The sequence below is a fragment of the Monopterus albus genome, unplaced genomic scaffold (genome assembly GCF_001952655.1).
Source record: "Monopterus albus unplaced genomic scaffold, M_albus_1.0 scaffold149.1, whole genome shotgun sequence".
NCBI classification, from domain to species: domain Eukaryota; kingdom Metazoa; phylum Chordata; class Actinopteri; order Synbranchiformes; family Synbranchidae; genus Monopterus; species Monopterus albus.
In genome coordinates, this window is record NW_018128029.1 from 381317 (window position 1) to 395177 (window position 13861).

The window sequence follows — 13861 nt, forward strand, 5'->3', positions numbered from 1 at the left end:
GCCTTATCAAAATGGAAGATTACATTTCCAAGATGAGAAAATTCGCAAATCTGGACTTTCAATCAAAACATTTTTGACAGTCTGGACATTTTTGTCCAGAAGGATCTTCTTTATTGAAAACATTTGTTTTAATATTGGATTCGAACGGTAAAAAGGTTTGTAATAAATACCAGCTGACAAATGGATTTTGTGTACAAGTAAAGGTAAGACCATAAACTTTTATTATTTCTAGTTAGAAATAAGCTCAATTGGAATAAATTTTAACCTCAAATTAAATATGGGTCATGTTTGTGTGAAGAATGCTGATATGAGATATAAAACACAAGGCATTGTCTGTTAACAGACAATTTGTTAACGGTTCATTTGTATTTGTAAATCTGACTGTAAAAGAGTCAGTGCCTCACCAGCTGTCAACCTCACAGCACGTCACTGGCAGTGCCACATATTTAACTGTCTGTTGGAAAACAAATGCTTTTGTGTGTATATATAGGTCTACTTAGCGTTGTTGACTGATAATTTATATTTTCAGAAAATATAGAATAAACATGTAGTTGATGCTGTTTGTTATTTGTTGTATCTTTCTATGCATGGCTTAGTGCAGCAGGATATAGGATATTGTGTTGCAACAGCGCCTGACCTACTAAAGCATTCTTGAGACTGTGAATTCTTATCAGCACCACAGGTGTTCTCCTAAAACAGTGACCTTTAACCTCTAATAATGGAACAATCACAGCTATATTCCACTATACTGTTTTGTATCAGACTCACCTTTATCAATACCATATCACGGTGTATCAATATGCAGTATATAGGGTGTATAATTTTCAAGTTGCATTTAAAGTGGTGAGCATGACCACAGGTTTGCACATTCTCTTTCAATGTTGAGACGTGTTTTGTTTTTAACTTCTTGCAGACACACTCAAATATCCATAGTCTGCGTGTTCAGTATCTATTGGATAACTCCTTTGTTAATTTGCAAGTCAATCTACAGCTGATGTAACATGACTGATGAAATTTCAGCGGATAAACAGATTTGCTGTAAGACTAGAGGCGTCTGAGAAGGTCAAGAAGAAAAGAGGTCTTACTCTGTTTTCGTTTTCACAAAGGGCAAACATCAAACACTGAGGATAAGTAACAAAGTAAACTGTTTTGGTAGAAGTACAGTGCATACGAAAATGTTTTCAATGTCCCTTACCAGTTTTGCAACTACTGTGCCTATTATTATTTATTTTTATTAGCCTATATACTGTTTTGACTGGTTATAATGTTATTTGTTTGGGAAATCTGTAAAATGCCCCCAGAGTGAGCAATTTACGTCAGTAGCTCTGAATAGACGATCTTCGAATCAATAATAATTGCGCATGCTCACAGAGCGATGACTCCACGAGCTTCCACGTCTGAAACGAGTGGCTTCAACCAATCAGGAGCAGCCACAGCATGTTTGGAAACAATGTTCCTCCCTGTGGTACCTCATCGGTAAAACTCTGTATGAGAGTCTTCGGCAGTACGCATTCAAAAGCAGTGGCGTCTAACAAGTTTCTCTTTCTACGAGACCATTGACGTTGCATTTCTTACTATTTATCGAGGACTCTTCTTATTTTTAAGAGTATATCTATAGCGGGTTAATAGTGTCATCCCGGGAGTGCGACTATAACGAGAGTAAAAATGGACTTGGGAGATTCTCAACAAAAGACGATTGCTCTTCTCATAAAAACGCCCAACCTGGCTCAGGAGGACCAAATCCTGGAAGGCGTCCATTTGACCTCGACTGTAAAGGATCTAAAAACGCGTTTGTCGACTGTCTACCCTACCAAACCGGTGAGTTCTTGTGAGAAGGATAAGTTAGGAGGCTAATGTTAGCTCGTGTGACTATTCTGGAATGTCATGTGAACCAGCTGCCAGTGCACAGCTGTCTGATGACCTGTATAGTCTGACTTTCTGTATGTGTGTTGACACAAAACCTAAACGTGGCATATGAAGAGTTTCAGTGGGTCCTTTTAGCAGTTATTTAATAATTAACCTTCTCTAAATACAATCTACAGTCAAGTACTTAGGGGAAACATGCAGTATAGATTCATATATACTGTACGTGTGATATAAAATTTGTCAGGTATAAAAATAGTTTTTGATAATCTGTTACAGTGTTAATTGACGTTATGAGCTGGAGCTATACGGTCATTTTAAAAAGTTACATTTACACATGTTTTAGAGTAAATTCATGTCATTACTAATCCAGTTCAGCCTTATGCATTTGCCAAGAGGAGTCTAAGTCACCAGTAATTATGGCTCATCAGCAGTGCAGACGGTGTTAAAAGGCACATGAAGGCACTATCCAGAGAATACTAATAAAATGATTTAACACGCAATTAACCTGAGATTATAAAGTTGTTTACATGGATAAAGGAGGAGATGCCAGTCTAAAGGCATATACACATGCAACACTGGAAAAGCAAACACTTAATGCAAACATACATGTTTTTGTATTACTGATAGAGACGGGTGGTCAAGTATAACCCTGAATAAATGAGTGGTCTCTTCCAGGATGACAGTGCCCCTGTCCATAGGGCACAAGGGGTCACTGAATGGTTTAATGCAGGGGAGTCCAAACTTTTTGCAAAGAGGGCCAGATTTGGTGAGGTGAAAATGTGTGGGGGCCGACCATTCAGCCTGACATTCTTTGAACCATTAACATTAAATGCAAATGAACTATTTTATGAAATTTTTATTGCAAATGGCATACTTCTTCACAAGTTTTTACCAAAATCACTCTGCCTTTCATATTTGAAGACCACATAAAATGAAGAAAAAGACTGTCTGGAAAAAAAAATTTGGGGAAGATTAAACATATCTAGGTTAATTTGAAACATTACATATTATTCACTATTAAATGCTCACTGTAAACTTCTAAATTCAAATCACTTGCCTGCACTAAAGTGAAGGGTGATACTGAGATCTCGACTGCAGTAAATAGGCCAGGTCTGGCTCAAAAACAGTGGTTTTGATGCGCAAGTCGCTTGGTTTAATGAATATGAAAATAATCTGAACCATATGCTGTGGCCTTCACACCTATAGGAGAATTTGGACTGACGTGTTGAAAGAATGGTGTTCATTCCTCCAGCAGAGTCAATGCCAAAGAGCACTGAAGCTGTTCTGTTGGCATGTGGTGGCCCAACACCTCACTGAAACACTTTATGTTGGATTGTCCTGTCTTTTGTCACACATCTGTCTGCATACACATAGATACACATATGTCAACAAATTGCCCAAAGCAGATTTTACATTTTGATACCATAAAATCTTTTCTCTGAATTGATCTTCAGGACATGTTGTTATGATAGCTGCTAACAGAAGCTAACAAGATAACAGATTCTCAAAAAGGACCCTACTTGATTTGCAGTGGTAAAGTTTGAGGACAAATGTTAACTTTAAAAATATGTACAAGCAGTGTGCTGCAAAACGGCCCTGAAAACATCCTCAGTTTATGACTTTTGCCATATAATTACATTTCCCTTGTTTTTTCCCCACCAAACAGACATTTGATGAGATTTACCCACTCTGCAGCCGACAGCAGGCTCTTTCCCATCTGCAGACACATCACACAAAACAGTCACCTGTCCAAATACATGTGAAATGCTAAAGTTACTTTGTCCCAGAGGTTACGCTAATTGAATATTTTCTGTCATTGACAGTTTTTTAATAATGACAGAAAAATCTGAAGACCATCTGTCATTTTGACAGATAAGAAAGCAAAGGGCAGTTTACCCTAACTTACATTCATGCTACTGAAAAGCACAATCATTGCTATGGTGTTGATAAATGAGGAGAAAAATAGTAATTGATGCAGCGCATGAAGGACAGCTGAGACCGTACTCCGGAAGCTGACAGTGCATTGAACAGCAATGGAGCACGTATGTGACACATCACAGGGGGGTGCAGCTGCTCCTCTAGTGCAGAAGGATCATATACTGTTTATACTTCAGAACCTTGGCTGAAGTGGAGCTGACAAGTCCAGTCTCCAATGTGGCAGCAAAGCACAGATTCAGCTTTCAGATCTAAATTATAACAGCCATGAGAAATTGTCTGTCCTAATATGCAAACCCTACAGTCGGTTGCCTCTGCAGTAAGCTAGGTTACAGCAGGTCAGCTAAGTTCAATACAGTTAGCCTAACCGTGTAAATGGGCTGTTCATATGTTAATGTTGATTGTCTAATTTTTGACTGTTTCAGTACAGTGACTGCAGCGTTTTTCTTGGCCTCTGCTGTCACTGTGGGGGAAAAAACCTCATGTTGACATGAAAATTCACTGCACATTAGCTTGTTCTGTATATTAATTATTGAAAATTAAATGCTGTTAAAAGGGCAGTGACTTATTAAAAATTTTAATAAAATTGATGGGTAATAATAAATGAGAGAATTTTTATGACCTTATCCATCAAAATGATGGACAGTGAAAAAGTCTAGCATGACCTCTGCTTTATCACCAAAAGTTTCACTTAACTGAACCTACGTGTTTCTGTTTTTTTAAGGCCGTGATTGACCAGAAACTGATCTATGCTGGTAAACTGCTGCTGGACCATCTACACATTAAAGATATCTTCAAACAGGTTTGTGCTTGTCTGTTTGCATGCTGTCTAAACAGACTTTCTCAGACCTCATGAAAGTAAAATTTGAAAACCACAAATTGATTACATCAAGCTGCCAGTTTATTGGGTACATAAAAAATGCTAATACAGTCTAATAATTTAAGGCAGACTAAATATTGTAAATCCCTTTCAGTATAATGCCATGCACACAGTAAATTACTTAATAAATGCACTTAATAAACTGGCAGCTGAGTGTATATGCCTTCATACTGCTGTTGTATTGGCAAAAAACTGGCTAGACAGGTTGAACCGGCATGCTTCTTTCTCACCAAACTTTAATGACATAATAAATGACCACAGGGAATTTCTGTGGCCTGTGAAAGGGTTGCTGTGTTTCATAACACCAGTATAATGTCTTATGTTAGGCTTGTGACTTTTGTGTGTCAATCCCAGTAGAGGTTTGTACTGCTGGAGATGAGAAAGTACCACCAACTGTGGCACACAGTATTTGAGGCATTGATGTTTTGATTTTGATTTGATTTATTCTTTCAAGCATGTAAAGACAGTTGATATGTCAACACACATAATTTTACACATATCCAACAAATGCTAATCCAATATCAATGTGCTTATACCTAGTACATGCTTGAATGGAGTAGGAAGAAGTAGAATTATTACATAGTGTTAACATTCATACACCACACCCACAATGTTCCATCTAATTAATCATTGAGCCTGTTCTTGCATATATCTTGATTGACACACACCTTTATATTTACGTTTGAACTCGTCAATTCTATTACTATTTTTTATGTCTGCACTTAAATTATTCCATAGTTTTACCCCACTTATGGAAATACAAAATCTTTTTTTGGTTGTACGTATAGCATGAATTTTTTAATTTAACTGACCCCTTAAATTGTATCCCCCTTCCCTTTCATTAAATAGTTTTTGAATTCCACCAGGTAATAAATTGTTCCTGGCTTTATACATAAACACAGCAGTCTTATATCCCACTAAATCAAAAAATTTTAACAATTTAGACTGTATGAAAGCTCCATTGGTGTGATCCCTGTACCCCATCTTATGCACAATTCTTATCGCTCTTTTTTGTAATATATACAATGGTTGAAGTGAGCTTTTGTATGTATTTCCCCAGTTTTCAACGCCATACTCTAAGTATGGTAGAATCAATGAGGAATACAAAATGCGTAGTGCTTTCCCATCCAAAACATATCTAACCCTTGCCAATATCGATATATTTTTTGCTATTTTGTTCTGAACATGTCTGATATGAGATTTCCAGGAGAATTTGTCATCAACTATGACACCTAGAAATTTAATTTCACCATCTTCATGCTATATGGTCCAGACCCAGAGTATCCAGAACCAAACTGCTTGATCTGATTCTCTTCAAGACTCTACCATTGTATGGAGCTGTGGTAATCATATTGAGATAAATGGCTCAAATCATTTAGCTGTCATTGGAAGAATGAAGGACACACAATCCCTTCTTTGCGGTCAGTGTCAGGCTTGTGTTCACTGTCAGTATCGACTCCAAAAAGTATTTTTTTGTGTGTTGTTTTTGGCCTTGGGAGAGACCATTTCATCATGTAGCTTAACTAATCAGGCATTTATTTCAACTTTCTCAGACAGACTCCATTCCCATACTGCACCTGGTGTGTGCTATTAGGAATCCACCCCGAGGGCCACTGGGAGCTACACCTAAGGTGAGAAGTGATGATGTTTACTCATGAACTTTCCTGGAAACCTTGGCAGAGTTTTCAGGAAAGTATTTTTTATGAAAATGCCTCAGATGAAATTGAGTGGTTTTGTCTTGAAAGATTAGGCTGTGTTAAAATAACTTCAGCTCTTTTTTTCATATGTATCATTAATGCTGCCAAGTGAATTAAATCCCATCATTCCAACTGGTTTGATTTGTAAGAGGCCATGTAAGCAGAACAGTTGGTTTCAGTTTGCGCTTCAATTAGCAGCATATTTCTATTGTTGTTAGTTGAAATATTAGATTTGCATATTGGCTTTGTTTCATGTATTCACCATCTTATGTCAAGTTTATTAGTGCTCAGTTGAAAAACCTGAATCCTTTTAAAATATTTTAAGTAATAAAACCTTGTTTGTTCACTGTCTAATCTTGTGTTATTTTTGGCTGAATTGTACTCATAGATACGGTCCCTGGTCTCTGATCAGGGTTAGTGTGCTTTTACAAATGCTTTATGGCTCTTCAACTTTGGCTTTTGAAATCCCATAGATGATTTTTAAAAATTAAAGATTTTTATTGTCAATTCACTATATGTACAGGACATACAGAAAAATCGAAATACTGTTTCTCTCTCACCTAATGTTGAGTGCCCATACCATTTAAGAAACTAAAATAGAATAAAAGTAGAATAAAAACAGAATAAATAAAAAATTCAAACTGAATTTAAGAAATAAGGATGTGGTACAACCTTATAGGCTATGATGAATCTCAAAGCCATGTGATTATTTAATTGTAAATAATCACATTTGGCTCTTCATTAGATAAGTTGTACCTTTAAGACAAGTATGAGTTTGAGCTTTTTAATAAAATCAAAAGATATTTCAGGAAACAGCATTTTTGCTGGTAAGGTGAGCATCAGCTTCGTGGAAGTGCAGAGAAGTCCCAAGCAGCAGATGTAGTTTGTGGAGGTGCACAGGTGCTCTTCTTCACCTCCTCCCTCATTACCATGTCATATGGAGTGGAACTGATTCATTTCAGCAGTTTTGAGATCAGAGTACAGCTAAATATAACACACTTTAGTTTCACACTTCCAGGTGTCTTGCTCTGCTTGAATGGATTCTACTAAACCTTGTACATCCTATGCTGAAAAAACTTAGAAGAAGGCATCTGGATGTAGTTTTAGGTAGAAGACGTTTCACCTCTCATCCAAGAGGCTTCATCAGTTCTGCCTGACTGGTGGTGAGCAGGAGGTATTTATCCCACCAGGTGGGGTTTCAGTTCTTTGCTGGCCAACAGTGTCCTCTAACAACTGAGTTGTCCACCAGTCACCACCAGTCAGGCAGAACTGATGAAGCCTCTTGGTTGAGAGGTGAAACATCTTCTACCTAAAACTACGTCCAGATGCCTTCTAAGTTTTTTTTCAGCATACTATGACGTGGATGACTGAGAATCTGCACAAACATCTTGTCCTAAGCAATAAAACAGACCTCTACAGATGATACAGTGGTTTGTTGTAGTACTGACTTTTACGCGGTTTTCTTGATTGATAGTTGGCCACCTTGACAATCCATGTAATTGACTAAGCATGGATTAAGCTTGAATGACAGACCGTGCTCTTTTTTTATAATAAAACCATTTTACCCACTGATGTGACCTGTGTTAGCTGCACAATCAGTAATTTAGAAAGATTAAGATTAAGGAAATGCCACATTACTAGAATAAACACACCCAGCACAAAAGAATGACTTTATTTAAGACTGCAGAGCTTCCATCAGTTGGGCAGACAAAATCCAAAACAGCAAACACCAGGCTTCACTGGAGAATGTACATTAGATCAGACAATTAGAAGGGTTGGACACTGTAAACAATTGGAACAAAGTCTGAGCAATTTTTCTTTAATCGAAAGGGCTGTAGCCTGCAACTGTAAATGGCCTGTAACACTTGTGAAATGGGTTACACTAGTCTCGCCGCAGATGACTGGTTTTACAGAAAATAGTGCACATACCTTACCTACATGACGGGAGTGACTTGTGTGTTGTTGACTGTAGTTAATCTTAATTCAGCTGCTGGAAAACACCTGCACATCTGGGACAGATGATGCATGGATGCATAAATACTGTTGCATCAATTTATTAGATTAGATTATACTTTACTGTCAGAATATACTTTTGAAATTTGTCTTGCAATCCAAGGCACACAGTACAAACAACAAAACACCTACTGTACATAATCACAACAACACAATGTATAACAACATTTAACATATCAGACATTTTGGAAAGATGGTTGCAGTGCAATCAACTCTATCAGTCCAGGAAGTCTTGCACCATGTACTGCCATCGGCGGAATGCATCTGTACTCAGAGCAGGGTGGTGGCTTGTACACGTCATCACTTTTGTTTTGAATGTGTTGAAAACATGTTTGAGAGTACTGCTTGTCTTGAATGTTAACAGCACAGCTACAGTGGTGTCCTCTGCAGTCTGACACTCGGTTCCCAGACTGCCACTTGCTTCTTCCTTAGATGGCAATGAGGTGCATTCTTTTTATAATGTGTGCATCCCTTATGTGGTCAGCAAATGTGTGTAGCTCATCTCATTAAACAGTCAGAGGCACCTAGTGGAGTGCCTTGGTACTGCAGCAAAAAGCTGTACATCTTATGACAGCCCACATGTCCCCATCTTCTGCACATTTGGTAAATAACAGCAGTGAATCGGTTCCTCTTTGCCATCTCTAGTACTGACTATTAGACATGATTTGCTTCTTAAACCATTTCAAACTTGTCTTACCTTTGCAGACTGTAGAAACAGAACAGCTGCATCCTTCCGGTCCAGTACCCCTGACAGCCTCCGCCTCACCCAGTTCCAGTAGCGCTTCCACAGTCCAGGCTCCCAGCACACCAGAACTGAGACAGAGGAGGCAGACCCCTTCAGCTTCAGCTGCTCCTCCAGCTCCCACAGAACTCCCAGCATCTCCTCCTTGGCCTACTGCTACAGTGTAAGCCATAAACCTATATATCTGTTGAAGTGTATTTACAGCTTCAGTAACATGGCCAGAAATCAGTTTTATCAGTGTGACTGTTCAGGATATATTTTCTTAACAACTGGATGAAATGCATGCAAGAAAAGATATTTATATATAATTCTCAATTATGTGTGCAGTCCAGTAGTGAGTGTGTTTCATTTTTTAAACCCTCACTGTGCATATGGCCTAGGAGACGTGAAAGTCCAAACATCAGGCCATTAGTGAAACACATCCTTGGTTTGCCTTTATAAACATGTTCCAACTAAAGACAGAATTACCCTAATCAGAAATGTAAACAAATGAGTTTTATTGCTCCTATGTGCACAGACTTTTACATTGCTTATACTCCCTAGTGGCCTTTGCTAAAGTTTACAGTGCTGAACAGATTCTCCCTATGATCTCTCCACTCCAGGCCTGGAGCACCACAGATGACCCAACCAGCCTTTCCTGCTGTCTCCCTTTACAGCCCTCAGCAGCTGCTCTGGCTCCAGCATGTCTACGCAAGACAATATTACATGCAATAGTGAGTTCTCATTTGTCTGTTTTTAAATGTGTACAATTTTTTTCATTGTTGTGAGTCCTCCCTTTTGGCCTGGTGGTCTCTTTTTGTGTTCTGTCATGGACATGGATGACCTGGTGTGTTATTAACGATGTTGGTCTTGTTCTCCACAAACAGCCACGCAGCTTTGGCAGCAGCAGGCACTGTTCCCTCTGCATCAGCTGCAACCACTGGCCAGTACCCTCCTGTTCCTGCCCACCAAGTACCTGTTCCAGCCCCCTTAGCCAATCAGAACCCCATCAACAACCTGCCAGTGAATCAGAACCCAGCCCAGGATGGCGCTTTCAACCCAGGGGGAGGCAACCAGAACATGCAGATGAATGCGCAGGGTGGGCCTGTAATGGAGGACGAGGATGTGGAACATGACTGGCTGGACTGGTTGTACTCTACTGCAAGATTTGGCATTCTGCTCATGATCTTATACTTTAACTCCAACCTGAGTCGCTTCCTGCTTGTGATGAGCACCCTCCTCCTCATGTACCTGTGAGTATAGTCTGCTGGCCTCGGTAAGACAGATTCAGCTGACACTGTGTTGATGGGGAACATCTGGCAGCCTGTAACACTGTAGTTATCAGTTCAGACTGTGTGGTTCCTTTACTTTGCATATCCTGTTCTCACACTGTTTGCTGTCACATGTACAGATACATGCAATTCCTCTGGCATGGATAGAATAGATTTAGAACTATAGACAGGTGACAATTGACAGGAAAAACCCAGTATGAAGTGTCTCAGTAAGGTGTTGGGCTACCAGAACAGCTTCAATGCTCCCTGACATTGACTCTCCAAGTCTCTGGAGGGATGAACACCATTCTTCCAACAGATATTCCCTCATGTGGTGTTTTGACCATGGTGGTGGAGGCTCTGTTTAATAAAATCATTCAGTGACCCTTTGTTCCTTGTGGATGGGAGCATTGTCATCCTGGAGGAGACTACTTGTTTATTCAGGCTTTTCCTTTCATTTGTCACCTGTCTGTATATTGAATGCATTTGTTTGTCAAGGAAAAGCAAAGAAGAATGAATTGCTGGCAGTAAGAGAACTGCTGTAATTTGAGTCCTGTCTTTAGAACCTGAAGAGATGAGAGAGAGAGAGAGAGAGAGAGAGAGAGAGAAACTGGGTGTGTTTGTGTGTGGAGGACTTGGCTCAGTCCACTGATTACACAAGACTGTCAGTATGCATTTGACCTCTGATTACTTACAGTACTAGCAACTGTTTGAAGGCTCATGTTTAGAGGCGTAAACAGCAGAGCCCTTGCGCTTTCTTTTTACAGTCACTCACTATTTCTGTCATTATTTTCATAATCTCTCTTACCTCTCCTTTCCCTCTGTTATGTCAGGGAAACTGTACAGTGGTTGTCGTCATTTAAACACGATACTCTGTCAGTAGCAGAAAAGCAGCAAGATGATAAGGACTGTGTATATGACAAAACTGATGGTGTACCCAAGAAGACAAGAACTGCAAAGAAATTCATATATTTATTCAGCAACCTTCTGGCAAATGTAGTTCTTCCAGACGTGCAGATATAAGGGTTTCTTCACCCAGAATAAAAGAGAAGCCTAATCATGCAAATGAAAGTAAAACATGGCAAAACATGAATAATGTATAGTTTATTATATCTCCAACATATGTGCAAGTCTTTAAATACATGTTATTGAAAGGTTAAAATGCACTTAAGTGACATGTTGCCAACAAACTGCTGAGCTAACTGATTACTCTTGGTTTGTACAGTAGTTAAGAGTGATGGAAAAAAGTTCCAACAAGTTCAAATTACAGATGGGTAATATTTTCAAATATCTTAATAGTTATTAAATACAATTTAAAAAATCTAATATTTCATGCGACTATGGTTTTGTCTTTAAAACCAAATAGCCACTGTTTTCCCTCGCTTTTACCAGCACCTGGAAATAACACGATAACGAGGTCAGTATATCATTTGACTACAGTGCCATATACAAACAGCAGAAACATGCAGAGACTACAGCCATCAAAAGGTTCTGTGTGGAACTTCTTCAAGAAAATAAAAATGAGGTGCAGTGCAAACTCTGCTGGGTCAAGTTCGTATCATATATCGACCCATTAGCTTCGTCAAGGGGGACGATTTTCAAAGTTTGGCATTTGTTCAGCCGGAGTATACAGTTACATCAAGAAAAACAGTCACAGCATGACGGGATAAACTGTATGATGATAATGAGTGTGAGCTACACAGTCATTTGACAGTTGTTGAAAAGATGTCTCTGACCACAGGTGCATAGACAGCATTTACAACTTAACTGTATGTGACAGTCACCCGCCACTATATAAGCAACTGGAAATTAAAGTGTTGTTCTTCAAACTAAAGCAGTGCCAGAGTGACATACTGCTGACAATCTGGCAAATGTGCTGTCCACTGCCATGTAATACTGGGGACTTGCAGTTAAACTCACAGCACGTGCACATGACAATGCTAGCAATATGGAGCAAGCCAAGACAGAGCAGCTGGCCTGGGACTCTCTGCAGTGTGGGTGGGTGGGCGTGATCTTCGAATAGTTCCCAGTCAATGTCGAATAGCATTTTAGCTTGTAATGCCCATCCCTAGTTCAAACCTGGCTGGTGGTCAAACTGTTGACATTTCAGTTATACAAGCCTTATGCGTCTTAACCGTTAGGCTACCAGAACGTCCCATTAACACCTTCCCTCCCGTTTTTTTCCCTCCACAGGCACACTGCTGGTTGGTTTCCTTTCAGAAGGCGAGTACAAGTCCAGGACCCCAACCATGTGCAGCCTCCTGAGATCCAGCACAATCAACAGAATGCTAACAGGAACCCAAACCCAGATCTAGTAAGAAAACATCCCCTCCAAATTATTCTATCTGACCCACTTTAATTTAACTAGTTTTAGAACTTTGTTGGGCATTGTCATATGTCAGTGCTTTAAGGCCTGTTCAAGTCTGGTTTAAAATTTGCATGTGGTCATAGATGTTCCCTTTTAAATGTGCTAGAACACCACTGTCAGATCGAATTTATTTGAAGTAAGGCTAAATAAGATAGTATAGGTTGATCTGTGATTGAAACATTATACTTGGCTGAAAAAAAGCCTTGAAACTCCATTGCCAATACTCATTATCGTTGTGTATTATGCCCTGTCTCTTCAGGCTGATGAGTTTGCAGACAGACAAAGAGAGGAACCAGGTGTAGCAGCAGATGGATCTGATGGACAAGGACCAATGACCGCAGTTTTGGTTCCTCCTCACAGCGTGTCAGTCGTGTGGACAGCTTGGGTTTTCTTCAAAACCTTCTTCTCCTCACTTATCCCTGAGGTTCCTCAGGGTATGGTCAACTGACTGTCTAGGACAGCTGTGTGATAGACTCGGGCAGATGTTTTGTTTTTTTTTTTCACTAGGGCACAGTAATCTCTGAACTTGAAACATGAGTGGAAGGGTAGCTGGGAACACCAACAGAATCTGAGAGCACCTGTGTGACACCACTCAAAGTTAAACACCAACAAAATACAACAGTGCCAGACTACTGAAGACAACAGCAGTCTGGAGACATCAGACAGTATCTATGTTGAGTGGGATCTCAGCCCTCCATCTGATCAGAAATCAGTTGTATACTGATTGTTGCATTTTGCTGTTTCACAAGGCCTTATAAGACAAGTCCTGCTGCCTTGATGCTGTGGTATCCATTAAACCAGGGTTGCCAACCTTTGTGGATGTAGACTAGCAAAGTGTTCTCTTGCCAAGCAGTTGGAAAAAAATTTAAAATTTTTGAAAAATTTCAATATCTGTCAGGTATGGGTCCATCATTGAAAAATCCAAAATCTATGAAAATCCAAATCTATCAACCACAAATTTTAAGAACATTTAATTTAAGCACAACCCCCCCTCCCCCTTTCAGATGATGTATGTGAGAACACAGTGCTCACAAATCATTTCGTTGAGGCTGAAACATCAAAGTGTAGTTAAAAAAAAAAAGGAAAAACCACACATTTTGGATTAGAGAG

General features: G+C 39.4%; 1 protein-coding gene across 1 annotated transcript; it reads left to right on the forward strand.

Annotated features, from left to right (window-relative positions):
• Positions 1–1394: 1394 nt before the first annotated feature.
• On the forward strand, positions 1395–13354 carry herpud1 (homocysteine-inducible, endoplasmic reticulum stress-inducible, ubiquitin-like domain member 1). The gene is made up of 8 exons (XM_020614701.1): positions 1395–1818; positions 4526–4603; positions 6235–6312; positions 9097–9296; positions 9736–9846; positions 10000–10365; positions 12577–12697; positions 13011–13354. Exons 1-8 carry the CDS (start codon positions 1666–1668, stop codon positions 13197–13199), a joined length of 1296 nt encoding a protein of 431 aa, XP_020470357.1. The 5' UTR covers positions 1395–1665; the 3' UTR covers positions 13200–13354.
• Positions 13355–13861: the final 507 nt, after the last annotated feature.